Source organism: Lithobates pipiens, unplaced genomic scaffold (genome assembly GCF_037356315.1).
Source record: "Lithobates pipiens isolate NorthernLeopardFrog02 unplaced genomic scaffold, aLitPip1_a1.2 Scaffold_1, whole genome shotgun sequence".
NCBI classification, from domain to species: domain Eukaryota; kingdom Metazoa; phylum Chordata; class Amphibia; order Anura; family Ranidae; genus Lithobates; species Lithobates pipiens.
Genome location: NW_027507685.1, coordinates 2,360,003 through 2,381,120, shown reverse-complemented (window position 1 = coordinate 2,381,120; position 21,118 = coordinate 2,360,003). Strand labels below are relative to the sequence as shown.

Genomic DNA, 21,118 nt, shown 5'->3' with positions numbered 1-21,118 from the left:
GCATGTGCTCACTGGAGCGCTGTGCTGTGGAGGAGGCTGATCAGGCTCTCAGTGGCTCTCTGAGAGGCTGAGCCAGTCCAGGCATGTGGGCACATCCTGACCATATAGTCACGATCTTTCTCGAGCCTGGAACGGCTCTGTGGTGTAAGCCCGCTGTCTGCTGAAAACGGGTCACAGGAGTGCAGAACGAATTACGCCCCTGTGATCCACAGGAGAGCTTTGGCTGTACTTCTCTTAATAAAGAAAGTGACATATAGTTTTTGAGACGAGAGTGAGGGGGAGAGTTTCCAATAAGTAAGGGAGTGCTCTGGGCTTCAATAAAATGGCAGCCTACAAAGCTGGAGGCAATTCACAGCACACATTAAGTGGGTAGCATAATTAAGGAATGTATGTTTTGTAAAGATAACATTAATGGTTATCGAATTGTTATGGGTAAAAGTTCTGCTTTAAAGTGGTTGTAAACCCTTACAAACCACTTTGACCTACAGGTAAGCCTAAATTAAGGCTTACCTGTAGGTCCAAGCAATATCTCCTAAACCTATATGGTTTAGGAGATATTTGCCCGAAAACGGGCACCGCTGTCTACGGCGCATGCGCCGTAGACAGCGGCGCGCAGGCGCACCAATCGCGGCATTTCCAAAAATGGAGCTGCCGCGTGTGTCGACTCCCGTGCGCATGCGCGGGAGTGACGTCATTGCGGCTTCGCCGAATGACAGCGGCGGAGCTGCGAGACGCCACCAGCAAGATGGATGCGGCGGACTACAGGGGACAGCGGCGACTTTGCTGGCTCCTGTGTCAGGTAAGTGACACATAATGGGCTACTATGCGATGCATAGTAGTCCATTATGCTTTGCCTTTGCAGGGAATGAAAGAGGAAGTAAACCCATCAGGGTTTACTTCCTCTTTAAGCTTTATATACACACACAAACTACACCCTATTCAACAAAGAAGTAATTGAAACAATGAAACAGAAAAGGAAGAGAGCCTTTCCCAGGTAATTTTCAGTACCTCAATATTGCAGGATAGTGACAATATGTTCAGAATCTTTAAATGGCAGTTTCAAATCAATAATAAGCCGTCAGAAACTTATGGGACCTGTGAATTCCAAATGTCTGTTGTGTCTGAACAAATTCATAAATAAAATCAAATGCTGTGTAAAAGAAAATGCTTGTTTAAAAATGACCACCAATGGGTTAAACATGTTGCTGCCACTGGCTCAGTCTCTGGTTTAGATTACATATTGTACAAGAGGAAGTAGAGCACTAGAGTATTAATCCTATGATTTCCAATATTTCCAAACTGCTGTGCCACTGATATGGATAAAAAAAAGTGACCTATGGGGTCATATGCAGGCACTTATTTCAGCCTCCCTATGGACATGATTAATGGTTTTCTGAATAAAGGCCATAGGATCACTTACCTTTGCACCAGCTAAAAGCCCAAGGGATATAGCAACTCTTGCTCGTAAATCAGGCCGGTCTTTGGGCCACACATAAGAAAACATAGCTTTTAAGATTTTCCTTGAATCCACCTCCTTCAGCTGTTGGAAGACGACAAAACAAAATAATAAATTGATTCTGATTCTGTACTAATTGGATAATTCTTTTATAAAGTAAAATGCATTTCAGTTGCATATATTTTAGTCCTACATCAATAGAGGTTATGGTTTATTTACAGCTTTCTAACAAATTCTGTTTAGTACAGGAAATGCAATACAGTAACAAAAAACATGCACTTAGATGAATGTGACCCCCCCCCCCCCAAACTGAGCAACAATGCACCTTTATTAACCACTTGCTCACTGGGCACTTAAACACCCTTCCTGACCAGACCAATTTTCAGCTTTCGGTGCTCTCACACTTTGAATGACAATTACTCAGTCATGCAACACTGTACCCAAATGAATTTTGTGTCCTTTTTTTCCCACAAATAGAGCTTTCTTTTGGTGGTATTTGATCACCTCTGGGGTTTTTATTTTTTGCGCTATAAATGAAAAAAGACCGAAAATTTTGAAAAAAAACGCATATTTCTTTGTTTCTGTGACAGAATTATGCAAATTATTAATTTTTCTTCATAAATTTTGGCCACAATTTATACTGCTACATATCTTTGGTAAAAATAACCCAAATTAGTGGATATTATTTGGTCTTTGTGAAAGTTAGAGAGTCTACAAGCTGTGGTGCGAATCGCACAAAATTGATCACATCTGATGTACTGGTGACCTATCTCGCTTCTTGTGACCCGAACAAGTCAGGAAAGTACAAATACCCCCCAAATGACCCCTTTTTGGAAAGTAGACATTCCAAGGTATTTAGTAAGAGGCATGGTGAGCTTTTTGATGTTGTCATTTTTTTCCCACAATTCTTTGCAAAATGAAGATTTTTCATTTTCTTTATTTTTCTCCACAAAATTGTCATTGTAATAGGTTATTTCTCTCACGTGGCATGTGTATACCACAAATGACACCCCCCAAAAAATTCTGCTACTCCTGAGTATTACAATACCACATGTGTGGGACTTTTTCACAGCCTGGCCACATAGAGAGGCCCAACATGCAGGGAGCGCCATCACGTGTTCTAGAAGCATAAATTACACATCTAACTTGTTGACTACTTATTACACTTTTGAAATACCAGGACAATGACACGTGACACTGATGACAGATGGCACTGATACGTGGCAATGATGACACTTATACGTGGCACTGATGACACGTGGCACTGATGACAGATGACACTAATATGTGGCACTGATGACACGTGGCACTAATACGCGGCACTGATGACACGTGGCACTAATACGCGGCACTGATGACACGTGGCACTAATATGTGGCACTGATGACACGTGGCACTAATACGTGGCACTGATGACACGTGGCACTAATACGTGCCACCGGTGACAGATGGCACTAATACGTGGCACCAATGACGCGTGACACTGATGACAGATGGCACTGATAAGTGGCATTGATGACACGTGACACTGACAACAGATGGCACGTGACACTGACAGGTGGCACTGATGACAAATGGCACTGATACGTGACACTGATGACAGATGGCACTAATACGTGGCACTGATGACAGATGGCACTATGTGGCACTAATAACACGTGGCACTGATGACAGATGGCACTGGGGACAAATGGCACTGACAACAGGTGGCACTGGGGACAGATAGCACTGCGGGCAGGTGGCACTGGGGTGGGGTGGATTGCACTGGGGTGGATGGCACTGGGGCGGATGGCACTGGGGCAGGATGGCACTGGGGCGGATGGCACTGGGGCAGGATGGCACTGGGGGGGGCATGGCACTGGGGGGGGGGTGGCACTTTTTTTTTAACTTATTTTTTTTTTTTTTCTTTTTTACACTGACGGCTGCTGCAGCCGTTCTTCTCTCCCCTCTCACACGCTGTCTGTGTGAGGAGGGAGAGCGGCGCTGAGAGATGATCTCATATGTTTACATATGAGATCATCTCCCATTGGACACGCCGATCACGCTGTAAACGGCCGCTGTGATTGGCCGTTTACAGCGATCTGTGTTTGCCTGTCCCCGGGGGACACGGCAAACACAGAACTTCCGCGATGCGCGCCCGCGGCGGCGCGCATTGCGGAAATAAACACCAGGCCGTCCAGGGACGGCCAGGCGAGGGAAGCCGCCCGCCCTAAGGCCGTCATTCGGCTATAGGGCGGGCGGGAAGCGGTTAAAGTGACACTAAACAATATCCTTATTCTTCAAAACTAATCATCAATACACATCCACTACTTACTGGCCCTGTAATCTATTTTTCTGCCTCCCGGTAAGGCCGCGTACACACGCGGACTGTTCGCCCAACTTTGTCCGCTGAACAGTGTTTGGGCGGACAGTCCGCTCGTGTGTGGGCTTTCAGCGGACAGTTTCAGCGGACAGTTTGACGAACAAGGTTTTACGGAATTTCCGAAAAACTGTCCGCTGAAACCTTGTTTCAGCGAACAGTCCGCCCGTGTGTAGGCTTGTTCGTCAAACTAAGTTCCGCGCATGCTCAGAAAGGATTTACACGCCGAAAGTTATAATGCAGTGTATAGGACGTCGTATTTTTCGTCCCGTCGTACGTGCCGTTCACGTCATCGCGCACGGTTTCAGCAAACTGTTCGTTCGTCGTGTGTGGCCATGTCCGTCCATGCTAATTTTGAGCGGACTGTTTGCCGAAACTGTTTGACGAACAAGGTTGGGCGAACAGTCCGCGCGTGTGTACGTGGCCTAACATCCTGCTTGAGCTTCACAATGTCTCCCTTTTCCTCCTCACTTACACTTATTGGGAAAAGCAGTGCAATTAGTTGCAGTCATGTGCACTGTTCTATGTAAACTAAAAATCCCATAGTCCTTAGGCCATCTCAGGAGTGAACGGGAGAGGGTGGCTTCCTATATACAGTGGGACCAATATTAGATACTTTGAGTTAAAGAGAAGTTCCAGCCTGGGTGAAAAAAAGTTAAAAAAGTCAGAAGCTACAAATACTGTAGCTGCTGTCTTTTAATTAAATTTAACCACTTCCCACCCTGCCAATGCATATATACAGCCGGGTGGGAGCCGTCTACTTCTGATAGGACGTTCAGGAACGTCCTTCAGAAGTAGCGGGATCGCACGCGCGTGCCCGCGCAGCGGCGCGATCCCGATGTGCTCGTGTCACCTGGACGCGGCACATCTCAGATCGGCAGGAGGGCTCTGTGATTGGCCCTCCTGATCACATGACGCCCGTGTCCAATCACGGCCGTCATGTGATGTAAACAAACAGCCGGTTGCTAGGCAATCGGCTCTCCTCTCCTCACACCGAAGTCATCGCTGAGGAGAGGAGAGCAGAACGCTGCAGCCGGCTGATGATCAGTGAGTATGAGCTGTTTTTTACAGCTTTTTACTCACTGATCATCAGTCTAGTGTACAACACACAACACAGTGTAAACACAGTCCCCACACATATGTCCCCAAAACACACATGTCCCCAAAACACACATGTCCCCAAAACACACATGTCCCCAAAAAATAAAAACACATGTCCCTAATAATAAAAACATGTCCCCCACATATGTCCCACTAAAATCACATGTCCCAATGATTATCTGCACACATATGTACGTGATCACCTGCACACATATGTACATGATCATTTGCGTACATATGTCCGTGATCACACAAACCAATTATTATACACTTAACGGAATTTTTTTTACCAAAAACATGTAGCAGAATACATTTTGGCTTAAATTTATGACAAAATTTGATTTTATTGGATTTCTTTTAAAATAGAAAAAAGAAAATCAGAAATTTGGAAAAAAAACTATTTTTTTGCGCTAATATCTCAAAAAATAAAAAACGGAGTCGTGAATAAATAACACCAAAATAAAGCTCTATTTGTGCGAACAAAATGATAACAATTTCATTTGGGTACAGTGTAGCATGACTGCGCAATTGTCACTGAAAGCGCTAAAGCGATGAAAGCTGAAAATTGGGCTGGGAAGGAAGGGGGCGAAAGTGCCCGGTATTGTAGTGGTTAAGGACACTTACCTGTCAAGGGAGCCCACGATGTCAGCACTCGAAGCCAACTCATCCATTCGCTCCATGTGCAGGCGCCAGCATCCTTACCAAGGGAAATAGGAAGTTCAGCCTTGCAGCTTCACAGCCTGTTACCTACAGCGCATTCGCGAGTCGTGCGGCGCATTCTGAATGGTCCCGTTGACCTCTGGGACAAACACAGGTGCCAGAAGGTGACCGGGGGGGGAGGAGGAGGAGGAGGAGGGAAAAAACAAAACAAACCCGTGGCCCTGTGGGATGGAAGGCCCAAAGAAAATAGAAGACAAAAAGGTATGAAAACAAACAAAAAAAATCCAAAAACGAGGATTGGATTGGGTCTGTGGCTTCGTTTTCTAAGGAGGTCAATTTTTGCCTGGACTTTGTATCACGAATACATACTTGAATCTTTTTTTAAAGCAGAGTTTAGTGTCGCTTTAATGATTTATGAGCTGAAATGTATAGTCCGTGCTGGCAAACATTAGTCAAACTTAGCAAAATAGGCTTATGTCTATTCACCATTGAGGGGGATTCCTGTGGTTGCCATTGTATTACAAGGATCTGGCCACTCTGGGTATTAATATTCTTGGGTTTACTTCGTATGCTTAATCTAAGTGTCTTGGGTGTGCTGGCTGACGTTCTGACATGCGCTTTTTTTCTGTGTCTCAGGACGATGGACAGCAGCTCCTGTATGTAAGACGCAAACACCGGGACCTATTATCGTGGACTTCATGTAGAAGGTACATGTTTTGAGTCCATCATCATGTTTCTTCCTTCAGTATTTGGAGAGTCAATGTCCCAGATCAAGCATGTACACATTCGGTATCCTGACACTCAATATGCACATGATTTTCCAAAACCAGTTAATGAAGAGTAGATTAAGATAACTGCCCTTGAGTCTTTACCTTTAAAAAGAAGCCAGCAATGGTAGCTTCCATGTTTCAGAAAGGTTCATCTATAGTCACACCAGCCACCATTCTGTTGTACAAGGCTAAGTATCATTACAGCTATTGTTATAGAAACCTAAGAGGTCCATACATGCTCTCCCATAGCCAGTTTGATAATGCACTGTTCTATTGATGACCTCTCACTTTTTAGACACTAGTGTGATATGGTTTGGTTACAAAGAAAAAAATATTCATTTGCTCAATGACTACTGTAGATGTGGAAGTCTTCAAAGACGACATATGATTTACAATGGATACATATAAATATCTTCAGTGAAAAGCGTTTTTTAGTCAAAAATAAAACCGAAATAAAAAAACAGTAGGCCTGGACTGTTGGCGGGGATGTAAGACAACTGGGAGCATGGGTCATATATGGTGGGATTGTCCCACAATTAAAGAATACTGGAAGAGGATTATTGATATAATAAAAGTGGTCACAGGAAAAGAAATTAGAGAAGACCTATTGGATGGTTTTATTTCATGGGACAGATGAGACAATAAAACAATATAAATCCACGTTAGTTCCCATATTACTTGATACCGCAAAAAGCTTAATACTGAGAAAATAGCGAGAGAAGGAGAGTCCTAAAATAAAGGAGTGGTTCTCTCGAGTATCCGAAAGTCAACATATGGAGGGTTTTGAGGAAGGGGAAGAGGAACCATCCGCAAAGGAGGATAGAGTCGGGAAATGGGAACCCTGGGAAAAATTTAAAAAATCTTGGCGATACATGGAGGAATTAACACAATAGTAACAAAGAAAAGTAAATAAGAATAAATAATAATTAAACTGGAACCCCGCGAGAAACTAACCAGGAATGGGAGGGGGGGGCGAGAAGATAGAAGGGTTTTTAAGGATTCGAGAAAAATTTTGTATAAAATTAAGATTAAAGTAGATAATAGTACGAAATGTCTGTAAAAGAGAGGAATGAATTTGTAATTGATTTTATTTTTCTCTGTTTCTTTTTTCTCGTTCTTGTATGGATGGAAAAAACAAATAAATAAAGTTATAAAAAAAAAAAACAGTAGTTATAGTACCAAAGTATCTTAAAGCCTAATTGTAGTTTCCTTTTATAGATGTCAAATACATTCAAAACAAAAGATGGTCAAAGTCTTTCAATTCATTCCCTTTGTAAAGCAGCCACATCCAGAATAGAAAACCTGCCTACTCTCAGCATGCAGTAGAGAAGGACCGATGCCGTGTGGAAGGAGCAGTTTCTCTGCAGCAGGCCACACTTCCGAGTCAAAAATACAGCTATCCAAAACAAAGCTCTTGGTCCCTTCTGACTGGAGAGCTCTAACTCTCCAGCATTGAGGTTAACAGCTTTGAAAACGTAAATTTAGCTAAACCGAAAGAGTGAGAATCACTATACAACAAAATGGGTTTATTAATGTACTATGAAAAAATACAAAATGGGTTTATCAATGTAGTATGAAAAAGGAAAAAACCAGCACAAATGGGTCTTTATGGCACTGATCAGGTTGTGGACTTGGCACTGGCATGTACAAGATAATTTGTGAGCCTAAAAGATGAAGTAAACCCTGATGGGTTTACTTCCTCTGATTCCCTGCAAAAGTAAAGCATAATGGACTACTATGCATCGCATCACATCCATTATGTGTCACTTACCTGACACAGGAGCCAGCGATGTCACCGCTGTCCCCTGTAGTCTGGAGCATCCATCTTCTCGGTGGGTCTCGCTGCTCCGCCGCTGTCATTCGACGAAGCCGCAATGACGTCACTCCCGCGCATGCGCAGGGGAGCTGCCACTCACGGCAGATCGCTGTTGACAGCGGCACGCTCAGTACGCCTATGCGCCATAGACAGCGGTGCCTGTGTTTTGGCAAATATCTCCTAAACTGTGTAGGTTTAGGAGATATTTCTTGGACCTACAGGTAAGCCTTAATCTAGGCTTACCTGTAGGTCAAAGTGGTTTGTAAGGGTTTACAACCACTTTAAAGATGAAGGTATGTATCCACCGACTTCTGACAAAATAGTCCAATTAGTCAAGTGTTGGCACTGCATCTCCAGTCCTTTGATTTCCATCTGGTTAGTGTGCTTGTCAGGACTAATTATTGGCGATACAAAAAGCAACACTCTTTTCTGTGAATATAATCTACAATGTAAACTGGATTTTTTTCAGTGCACACTGCAGTGAATTCCCAGCTAAAAGCTTGAGAATTGTTCTAGCTTGCTTAACTGCGCGTAAAATGTCACCACTTCATTTAACAGGGCTGGCTCTAAACTTGTGTAATCATGCATTATGAGTCCATTAAGCTATAGAGCACAAGACTATATTTAAAGGTTAAACGTGTATTGCAGAGGTTCCCAAATGAGCTCTTCAAAAAGAGTACATCCTATTTAAAGAAGAAACTCAAGATCAAACATGGCAAGGGGGGGGGGGGGAAGCCTAATGTTTCTATGAGGATTGGGTTTTAATGCTAATTTTTATTTAACCTTGTTGGACAGAAATGGAGGTCAACATGGAACTACTGTTGAAGGGAAAAAAGGGTTTACGGTTTGCAGCAGTCGTTCCTTATAGCTTCTGCATCAAACACATTGAAAAAGTATGTTTGAGCTCAAGTTTGCTATTCACTCTTTTCGTTTACAGGTACGTCTTTTCTGCCTTATTTTTTATTTTATTTTTTACTTATATGTGCAACACCACCAATATACAGTTTATGAGGTGTGACAAATTAATAGAATGTATGCGGCGCAGCACAATGGTGGTGCGTCAGCCATTCACACTCGAGCGTGTTCCGACATGTTCTAATTTGCACTCGCCTGGGTCGCAGACCAGTTGACTCAGTCTTTATGGATTAGAAGAAATAACAATTGTATGCATTGCGCTGTTGGTGGAAAATGAGTGTCATGAAACTGCAGCAGGGGATTAACATTAACATGAAATTTTGAGTGAAAGTTGGCAAAAGTGCAACTTTAGCTCTGTTACAACAGGCTTATATTGAACATTGCATGAAGAAATCAAGTGTTTTTGAATGGCATAGATGGTTTAAGGAGGGGTGGGAAGATGTCCATGATGAAGCAAGAAGTGGGCAGCCAAAAATACAAAGGAAGGATGCAAATGTGGACAGTCTGTAAATCCTTGTACATTCAAGGTAGTGTGTTCTTTTGATCACAAGGGATAATAGAACATGGTACAATGGCGAACCAACATTGTTACTTGGAAATTCTGAAGAGGTTACAGGAATCTTTTCGGAGTGAAAGACTGGAACTCTGGCCTGACAAGTGGATCCTTCACCACAACAATGCTTCTGGACAAACAATTTTTTCACATTTCATTCCAGGAATTAAGACATATATAAAAAAAATAAAAAAAATGTATCAAACATTTATTAACAAAAAAAATGGTCTCCCCTTGCCTCCAACGCAGCTTACTAAGCACAGTTCTGCTCGGTTAGCTGCTTCCCTGGCTGTGACATCCAAATAATGTGGGTTTTCGAAGATTCTTCCTCCCGAGTTTATTGCTAGCCCTATTAGAAAGCTTTCGAGAGTAGGAAATCTTCCCAACAGGGACACAAACAAAATTTTTTTTTCGGGAAAATTGGGTAGAGTTGGGAAAAACAATGGCTAATGTGGTGCAATGCTTGGAGGAAACCACGAGATGGAAAAAGAGGAAGCTTGCAAAATTGTACAGCAGTTTGACCACGCAAGTAGGTGCCGTTTGAGCTCTTCTGATTCATTGTCCGTTGAACAGGAAGGCGATAAACGTAAGTGGAAAACTGAAATGCCATCCTGGCTATGCAGAATAAATTCGGAGTGTAAATCAAAACAGTGGCTGAACAAAATGACACATCCTCAACAGATACAGCAGTTCTCACACAAGTAATTTAACAATACATTTAGCCGTTTGCCTGGTTTGCAATGATAACATTTTGGGGGCCCTTAGAAGCCCCTAAAGTTGGGCTACATTGAGATAAATCCCTAATACCACGCCCCACAAAACACAGAGTATGCACTTTCTTTATCCTATAGAAAGGAGCACAAATGTGTATATTTAGTCATGTCACTGAAGATCTTCTACTTTTAGGTTTGTTTGCTGTACTAAAAATATAAAGTTATGCTTGCTATGCAAGGTGTACTAGACAGTGTTCTTCAGCTACAGCTTTGTGAAAATTGAAGCTGCATTACAGTCCATGCATAATGAAATGCTGCCAGCTTTACCTGGGTATAAAGGATTATATATTCTCACATATACATACAAAATTATATATATATATATTTATATATTATACATACACACACACACACACACGTACGTATATATATATATATATATATAATATGTTCGTGTGTGTATATATATATATATATATATATATATATATTACACATATATATATATATTATTATACATACACACACACACGTACGTGTATATATATATGTTTGTGTGTGTGTGTGTATATATATATATATAGACACACACACACACACATATAAATATAAATATATATATATATATATATATATATATATATATATATATATATATATATATATATATTGCATCTGTGTTGGATATAAGCCCACCCTTAAAATAATTGCTCCACATGCTCCAAGATTTCCAAAATAAGTGCTTTTATAATTAACACATTTAACAAAGAAAAACATATTAAAAATAAAAGCACCAAAAAACAAGACCATTTGAAGATTAAAAAACGAAAAAAATAAATAAAAAGGAGGAGGACAGAAAAAAAAAAAATGTAAGAAAATGAATCATTTATGCTCATCTGTACCTGGATGAGAAAGAAAAGGCAGAGCACAGCGACAGCTTTTAGCTACAAATCCATCTTCTCATCGCAGTATATAGAATAAGGATATGCATAAATAGTTTTATTGTATCCAAGCACAGTTGGTACCAGGTCTATGAGAAACATGAGGAGCTGGAAGTGGAAGGGATGCTGTGACGGTATAAAAGAACCCTATGAAGAGAGAGTGTATGTAATTATACATTGCTACAGGCTAGTCAGGATAAGTCAAGATTGTGATTAGGAAGGGGGGAGGCAGACAATATAGTGAAATAGGTATTTGTCTGCACGGCACAGGTTCACAAATCGTAAATACTGAAGGGCAAACTGCACAGTCAACCTTACAAACATATATTTGTAATCTATATCCTGCTGCATGCAGACACTAAAAGATGGAAATTTTATTTATACACATTAAAGGTCATTTTCATTGGCCGCAACCTAAAAATAGTTAATACATGTAGTCAGTCAATGTAATGACCGATTTGTGGGGTACAGGGCCATGAGATATCTGCAAAAGCTACAAAATTAAATCTGCACGTTCACTGGTAACTTTTCCTTCCAAAGGCACGAAGAACGGTTGTTACCTAAAACATTTAAGAACGTATTTATAAATAAACATTTCTGTGTCAATCACCACAATTTCAGTATTTTCAGAACTTCTGTCATTTATTAAAGCGGGATTCCACCCTAAAGTGGAACCTCCGCTGATCGGATCCCTCCCCCCCTCCGGTGTCACAATTGACACCTTTCAGGGGGGAGGGGGGTGGAGATACCTGTCAAAGACAGGTGTTTTCACCCACTTCCGGGCATAGACTCCCGTGGGAGTCTACGCCATTTCCTGCCCTGCCGCGCTGTCTGCTGGGACACACACGGGTCCCAGTGACAGCGCGGAGATTTCCTATTGCGCGGCACGGCTCGCGCATGCGCAGTAGGGAACCGGGAAGTGAAGCTGATTCGCTTCACTTCCTGATTCCCTCACCTAGAATGGTGACTGCAGCAGCCGAGAGCCGAGCGATCGATCGGCCTCGGCTGCCGGCATCGCTGGACCCCGGGACAGGTGAGTGTCCATTTATTAAAAGTCAGCAGCTGTAGTATTTATAGCTGCTGGCTTTTAATATTTTTTTTTTTGGTGGAATCCCTCTTTAAGCTGGTTTGTGGGATAACTTCTGTGGGCCACTTCACACCCACAAGTTCACCTTAACCATTTGCTACCCTAACTAGACCTTTTTCTCACACTTATCTACAAGTAAAAATCTGTATTTTTTGCTAGAAAATGACTTAGAACCTAAAAAATGTATATATTATTATATATAAATAAATATAAAAGAGATCCTAGAGAGAATGGTGGTTGTTGCAATTATTTTTTTATGTCACACAGTTTTTATGCAGTGTGCAATTGTTTTGGAAAAAATACACACAAAAAAAAACATAGAATTATACCCCAATTTTTTCTATAAAATGAAAAAGAATATTTGGAAATATTTAGAAATGCTTTAAAATTGCGCGCGCTCATGGACTAGCACCAAACTATGGTACTTAACTTCTTGAGATCCGTGCTATAGCCGAATGACGGCTACAGCGCGGACCTGCTTTGCCGGGACTACTATTGACGTCGTCCCATGCACGAGCGGCCTGCGCGCCCCCTGGGTGCGCGCTCTGTGATCAGCAAGTCTATGAGACTCGCCTGATCACAGATCGGAGCAAGGGGTCGATCCCGACCCCTTACCACGTGATCAGCTGTCAGCCAATGAGATCACAACACAGCCGGTAATTGGCTATTTTTCCTCCTCGCGCTGACAGCGTGAGGAGAAAAAAAAAAGCCAATCACCGGCTGCCGTGTTCGGGACATCAGTCCCGATCACGGTGAGCTGGGGACAGCTCATTAGTGCCCACCTGCCCCCTGCCACCAAAAATATGCCAAAAAGTGACACCCATCAGTGCCCACAGTGCCACCTATCAGTGCCCACAGTGCCACCTATCAGTGCCCACAGTGCCACCTATCAGTGCCCACAATCTGCCTCGCCCACACAGTGCTGCACCTCAGTGCCACATATCCGTGCACATCAGTGTCATCTATCAGTGCCACCTATCAGTGGTACCTATCAGTGCCCATCTGTGCCACCCATCAGTGCCATCTTATCTGTGCCCATCAGTACTGCCTTATTTGTGCCCATCGGTGCCACCTTATCTGTGGCTATTAGTGCTGCCTTAACTGTGCCTATCAGTGCCCACCAGCGCATTTCAATGAAGGAGAAAAATTACCTGTTTGCAAAATTTTATAACAAACTATTAAACATGATTTTTTATTTTTTATTTTTATTTTGCACCTTTTTTTGTTTGTTTAGCAAAAAATAAAACTCCCAGCTGTAATTAAATACCACCAAAAGAAAGCTCTATTTGTGGGAAAAAAATGATAAAAATTTCATTTGGGTACAGTGTTGTATGGCCGCGCAATTGTCATTCAAAGTGCATCAGCGCTGAAAGCTGAAAATTGGTCTGGGCAGGAGGGGGGTTTAAGTGCCCAGTAAGCAAGTGGTTAAAAATCTTAAATAGGCGATGCTTTAAAGATTTCAAAACCAAAATTTCAAGATTTAAAGATTTCTACAAGTTACCAGTTTAGAGATCTAGTGCTATAAGTAAGCTCTCGCGCAGACGTTTACAGGGATACCTCACATGTGTGGTGCAAACAGCATTTACATATGTGGGAGTGACCTATGTATGTGTTCACCACTGTGCACAAGCACGTGGGGACGGCGCTTTTAAAAACATTTTTTATTACGGTAATTAATTTTATTACGTTTTTGCACTTTTTTAAAAATCACTTTTATTGCTAAATCGCAGGGAATGTAAACATCCCTTGTGATAACAATACAATATGACAGGTCCTCTATATGGAGAAAAGACCCCAAATCTCTCCTCTACCCCTGTTTACATGTGGCTGGAACCGGAAGGGGAGAGGAGTAGGGGTGCTTAGCAACAGGTTACACCCTAAATACATGGTTGATGAAATCTTTAAAGAGGTATTAAACTAAAAAAAAAATTTATATGTTGCAGCTTACCAATTATTGGATGTGGTGGTTGCCATTTATTTATAATTAGTTTTATTTTTTAGGCTTTCTTTCCCCTCTGCTTTCAACTGGTGCTCTGGCCAGTAATAAAGTGCACAGGGGGTACAGGAGACAGCAGCATTGTCAGTCGGGGGGTGAGTAGTGTTTAACCACTGGGCACTTAAAACACCCTTAATAACCAGACCAACTTTCAGATTTCGGTGCTCTCACATTTTGAATGACAATTACTCAGTCATGCAACACTGGACCTATATGACATTTTTGTCCTTTTTTTCACACAAATAGAGCTTTCTTTTGGTGGTATTTAAATCACCGCTCGTTTTTTTTTTTGTGTTATAAAAGAAAAAAAAAAAAAAAAAAAGACCAAAAATTCTGTAAAAAAAAAAATTTTTTCTTTGTTTCTGTTATAAAATTTAGCAAATTTGTAATTTTTCTTCATAAATTTGGGCCAAAATTTATACTACTACATATCTTTGGTAAAAATAAGTACAAATTGGTGGATATTATTTGGTCTTTGTGAAAGTTATAGAGTCCACAAGCTATGGTGCCAATATCTGAAAATTGATCACACCTGCAGTACTGACGGCCTATTTCAATTCTTGAGACCCTAACATGCCATAAAATTACAAATACCCCCCAAATGACCCCTTTTTGTAAAAAAGACATTCCAAGGTATTTAGTAAGAGGCATGATGAGTTTTTTGAAGTTGTCATTTTTTTCCCCCAATTCTTAGCAAAATCAAGATTTTTTTTACTTTTTTTTTTTTTTTCCACAAAATTGTCATATTATCAGTTTATTTCTCACACACACAGCATATGCATACCACAAATTACACCCTAAGGCTGGGTTCACACCACAGCGATGCGGGAACGCCGCGAATCCGCTGCGTTTTCCCGCATCGCATGACTCCCGCCGGCAGTTCACACTGCCCTATGCGAACGGCTGGGAGTGTCAATGAAATGTTAATGACACCCCCAGATCCGTCCGCATATCGCAGTGCGATCTGCAGACTCGCACAGGAATCGGATCGCATGGTGTGAACACCCATGCGATCCGATTCTGTTGCGGACCAAAAAAAGGGTCCAGTGCGAGTTTGCTGCGGGAGCGATGCGAATTCAGCCATACTATCTGTATGGCTGAACTCGCATCGCTACGGAGATCGGATGTGATTTGCACTGCAGTGCGGTGCGAATCACATCCGGATCTCCCCCCGCAGCAGTGTGAACCCGGCCTTAAACACATTCTGCTATTACTCCCGAGTACGGCGATACCACATGTGTGAGACTTTTACACAGTGCGGCCACATACAGAGGCCCAACATGCAGGGAGCACCATCAGGCGTTCTGGAGCACCCAGGACAATTCTGACATTTCTCTCCTACATGTAAAAATCATAATTTATTTGCTAGAAAATTATATAGAATCCCAAAACATTATATATGTTTTTTTAGCAAACACCCTGGAGAATACAATGGTGGTCGTTGCAACTTTTTATCTCGCACAGTATTTGCGCAGCAATTTTTCGAATGCTTTTTTTTGAAAAAAACAAAACAAAATTTGTGCTTAAAAAAAAAACAAAAAAAAAAAAAAACACAGTAAAGTTAGCCCAATTTTTGCATAAAGTGAAAGATGAAGTTACGCTGAGTAAATAGATACCTAACATGTCACTGTTCAAAATTGCACATGCCCGTGGAATGGCACCAAACATCGCTACTTAAAAATCCCCATAGGCAACGCTTTAAATTTTTTTTTACTGGTTACATGTTTTGAGTTACAGAGGAGTTCTAGGGCTAGAATTATTGCTCTCGCTCTAACGTTCGCAGTGATACCTCACATGTGTGGTTTGAACATCTTCATATGTCTTTCATATGTGGGCGGGACTTACGTATGCGTTCGCTTCTGCAAGCAAGCACATGGGGACAGGGGCGCTTTAAAAAAAAAAAATTCTTATTGTTCATTTTACTTTATTTATTTTAGTTTGACATTTTTTTCCCCAAAAATAAATGTTTTGATCACTTTTATTCCTATTACAAGGAATGTAAACATCCCTTGCAATAGGAATATGGCATGACAGGTCCTCTTTACAGTGAGATATGGGGTCAATAAGACCCCACATCTCACCTCTAAGTTGGGAAGCCTGAAATAAAAAAAAAAAAAGATTCTGGCTTTGATTGTATTGGCGAGTCGGTAGAAGCACCGGAGGGCGGCGGGGGGGGGGGGGATGTCTATGGCTGGGTATTGCAGGATATCACCGAGTATGGCAATTTATGGCAGGGTATTGCAGAGTATTGGCAGGGTATTGCAGAGTATTGGCTGGAAGCGGACTTTTTCAGCGGACAGTCTGACGGACTAAGTCTTTCGGAATTTCCGTAATTTTGTCCGTCCAAACTTGGTTTCAGCGGACAGTCCGCTCGTGAGTAGGCAAGTTGGACGGACTAAGTATGGCGCATGCTCAGAAAGGATTTACACGGCGAAGGTTGCATTGCAGTGCATTGGACGTCGTATTTCTAGTCCCGTCGTACGTGCCGTTCACGTCATCGCGCAAGCTTTCAGCGGACTCTCTGTTCATTCAAAAGTTGGACGGACTGTCTGTCGGATTGTCTGACGAACTTAGTTGGGCAGATAATCCGCCCGTGTGTACGCGGCCTTAAGGTGAGAATTTGCCTTTTTACAAGTGTGTTGTCTACTTCCAAAAATGCCCCTAATGCTGATGACACAAAAAACATCCAATATAACTTCTGGCACTTGTTCATGTCCTACCTTGAGCTAGACCAGCTCTGAAGCAATAATCATGTGCCATATTTGAGGAGAAACACCTAGGTCTTTGCATAGGCAAAAGTTTGCCAGTGATCCAATTTAAAAAAATGCAAGATCAGAAAGCTGAAAAATAGGTCCCTATAGTTTCTATAGGGAACATGCCCTAGCCCTCTTTCATCTGTTATTAAAATTAGCTGACAAGTGTTGGACTGACCACTAGCAAGTGTCTCCAAACCATTCGGGATGCTGAATTATGCCCCAACTGCACCCAACTGTTGGATAGCTATTTATCTCCATTTTCCACGAATGCCACGTACACACCACCGGACTTTCTGTCAGAATAAACTCTATCAGTCTTTCTGACGGAGTTCTGCTGAAACGGACTTGCCTACACACAATCACACTGCTGTGCTATGACCCCCTTAAGGTTCCCATTGCATTTATTTTAGTTCAGTTTTGATTTCTTCTCAAAATCAGATATTATTTATTGAAAAAAATGTTGTGACAAACAAAACACAAATTGAGAAGCGTACAACCCTGATAATGGTATACAAAGTCAACAGTATAATAATATATATATATATATATATATATATATATATATATATATATATATAGCCAGTCTAATAGATAAAGTTAGGGATCTATTTTAAGTTAGAGATTCCATATTTTAGACCATACATAGACCAGTTGATAAGTCCCTGTAATTTTCAAAGTTCAAATGATTTGTTATTGTTAATAATAAAAAAAATAAAAAGAGTATTATAAGTAGTATAGCCCAAATATTTAAAGCATTGTTTAATTTTACACCAGAGCTTATCAATAAAAGGCCAATGTTGGGAACTTAGACAGAGCCTCAAATTCTCCTGCCTCTAGGCATTCCACAAGATTTTCATTAAAAAACAATGTCATGAGAATACCGTCGCTGGGATCAGAGGACTCGGGGGTCAAGCCAGCCAGTAAGATGCTGCAGTTGCGCAGCCCAGCTTTCTAATTGTTCTGCTAATAACCATATTACCTTGCATATAACCTTGCTTATGTACAATTTATACTCTGTATATACTGTACATACAATCTGTTCTTCCCACGCTTTACTGGAGATTTGTTGATTACTATTTTAGATCTTGGCTTTCTTGTCACATCTTTCTAGTTTGTTCAGTTTCACAACTAACATATTTGATGCAATATCAAGTTCATTATGCAGGCCTGCCACATGTTTTCACTTAAACCGAAGTTGCCCTTTAAGCACTCCTCGCCCCCTGAAATGCCACATTTGGCATGTCTTTTTTTTGGGGTGGTGGGGGGAGTGTGTACCTTATTTTATTTATTATATTTATTTTTAGTGGGACTTCCTGTCCCACTTCCTCATGCTTTTTGGCCACCTAGGCGACGACTTCTCTCGCCCTAGGAGGCCCCCTCCTTGACAGCGATCTTCTGAGACACAACACAGGTCCCAGAACATTGGCTGGCCAATAGCAGAGCGCAGCACGACACGCTCATGCACAGTGCGCGCCCGGCCGTGAAGCCGTAAGCTGTAACTGCCAGGTGCCCACAGTTGCTATGACAGCCCCGGGGAGAGGAGTGAGGCTTCGGGCAGCCGCATCGCTGGACAGGCGAGTGTCTGTTTATTAAAAGCCAGCAGCCACGCTTTTTGTAGCTGCTGACTTTTAATAAACTAAAAAAAAACGGGTGGAACTCCACTTTGGCATCGAATGTCTCTTAGCCTTTGTCCTGGAGTTTCCTCGTTACAGCAATCACATTACCCAGATCTGGATTCATTCCGCTGTCAAACTTTAGTGAATTGTTAATAAGCAAATTCATTGTACAATGTAATGAATTAGGTATAGCCTATGAAAAAGTAACATTGTTACAAGACACATCTTTATTTTACTACAAATTCTGACTCATCAAACCCAGTATGTACTATATATTGCAAAATGTCAAATTCAGTTAAACTAAAGCAACATCCGAGTTTGGTTAGAAATAGCATTTAATATCACCTTTTAAATGGTCTGCACTTCTAAACCAATATACTGGGAATCCCGCGTCTCAGAATTTCTGTCATTTAAAGGTCATTAAAATGGCAGCGACGCACTCCTTAGTGTCTCTTTGGACCTTTGGGTCTGTGAATGGCAGCCTGTTAAGTTTTCTCTTGCCACATAATTAGTGAATACAGCAGAAGAGGAGATTCCAAGAAGATTTCTAAAAACCCAACTACAAAATAGAGTTGAAATATTAATTACAAAGCTGATGCTGACTTTCCTAGCCCTTAATTAAACTAACATCCCTTACTTGCTTCATGAATATACTACGATGGCATTGTGCTCAATAAAGCCAGCCATAGACGATTGGAACCTCGGCTGTTCAGCTGGGACCGGCTGAGATTTGAACCATGTATGGGCAGGATGAATGTACCAAAGTTGATCAATAGACTTGGGTACAACCAGCCTGCAGGATCTTACATGCGAATATTACTAGTGGCTGCTATGGTGGGTCACTAGCAATAACCACTGTGTTCTCCCAAAGAGGAGACTTCAGATAGGCTGCCTTTACTGCACTCTTATCAGTTGCACTTTTCCCTGCTAATTCTTTGGACTATAAAACACCTCTAAGTAATGATAAAAAAAAAAGGGCGGGCATTTTGTAGTCCTGTCCTAGTGCTGCTCCACCATATACAGTACAATATATAGAATGGTGAGCAAACGTTGTTACCCAGGTAGAGAAGAAAGAACGTTACTGCAAAATTTACTAGCTAAAAGTAAAGGAAAACAAGCCTTAAAAATATTTTTTTTTAGAAAAAGAGAAGGAATGCAGCCACCACTTTTCAGGATTGGTAAATTAGAGTTTCGTTCTTGAGTTCAAACACACTAACAACAGTTGACAAGAAAACACTTGGCTTTATCGTTATGCCATCAAAATTGGGAAAATCCAGAATCAATTTTTTCAAGAGGCAAGACCTAATCTGCTGAAATCTGATTGGTTACTATCGATTAAGGCACACAGGCCTACAGTATATACCATTAATCGATAGCTTTGTATCCACAACTGCTACATGAAAAGTCAAAAATGACATAAAAAAATGAATTTAAGTAAAAATATTTAGGGGGAAAATTAACGCATACTAAAAACGGCTGGTTTTCTTACCCCTTCTTTGGGATCTGTGTGAAGTCCACCTCCTGCATTCCCATGCCAACATGATCTTATATGGGTAGAAGGCCATCCCGATAGTATCTACAATAAAAGGACACATTTTTAAAAGGTAAACATCTTCCTTGTCATAAGGCACAACTACATAAACAAATGCCTTTATTTGTGTAAAGGAAAGGTATTGGAAAGTCATACATCCTCTGTGGTTTTCAAGTCAGAATTTCATTCAGGAAACAAAAGAAAAAATTCACAATTACTTAGAAATATGATTAAAGCAGAATTACAAGCAAATCTTTTTTTCTTTAATTTTGGATATAGTAAGGTGGAGGGGTGTTATAACTCCAGTCAGGTTATATATCCCTTCACTTCCTGTCCCAAAGCCAAAACAGGAAATGAGAGAAAATCCCCCCATAGTTAGGAAGTCCCTGGTTGTCGCCAGAGCCAATATGCCCATTGGAAGATTTCACATCTATTACAGTTCCGGGGGCAATCCAATATTTTAATTTTTCTTTTACTTTCGATGAGAAGTGGTAAACATGACAAATAGAGAGGGTGAATCTCCATAATTGGGGCACAGGCAGCAATAAAAACCTTGTGTTGTAATCCCTCCCCACTCAATCTAAAAATAAAAAATAAAGAATAAGTTTTGTCTTTAGTGATACTTTAAGGGCCACTTGACACTATAGCAGAGAGCTGCTTTCTTCTAGAGAAGAAAAATGCATCTCTCAGCAAGGGCACACATGGAACAATGGTTTTCTGTGTGTCCTGTTTGCACTTCCTGGCAGTTGACAGCTGCGGGACATAAAGTGCACACATGCTATATTTTTTTTCTGCCCACAGCAGGAGGCACCTGCTGACTGTATGGGTCAAGCATTCCCTGACCAACT

At 41.4% G+C, this 21,118-nt stretch overlaps 1 protein-coding gene across 1 annotated transcript in view; it reads right to left on the bottom strand.

The window, feature by feature from the left end:
• Positions 1-21,118, bottom strand: part of ABCB7 (ATP binding cassette subfamily B member 7) — a 162,026-nt gene that overhangs the window by 97,815 nt on the left and 43,093 nt on the right. The window contains exons 3-4 of the mRNA XM_077466692.1: positions 20,229-20,315; positions 1,421-1,540 (exon numbers count right to left, since the gene is read on the bottom strand). Of these exons, the coding sequence (XP_077322818.1) occupies positions 1,421-1,540; positions 20,229-20,315 (207 nt within the window). The remainder of the gene's footprint in view (positions 1-1,420; positions 1,541-20,228; positions 20,316-21,118) is intronic.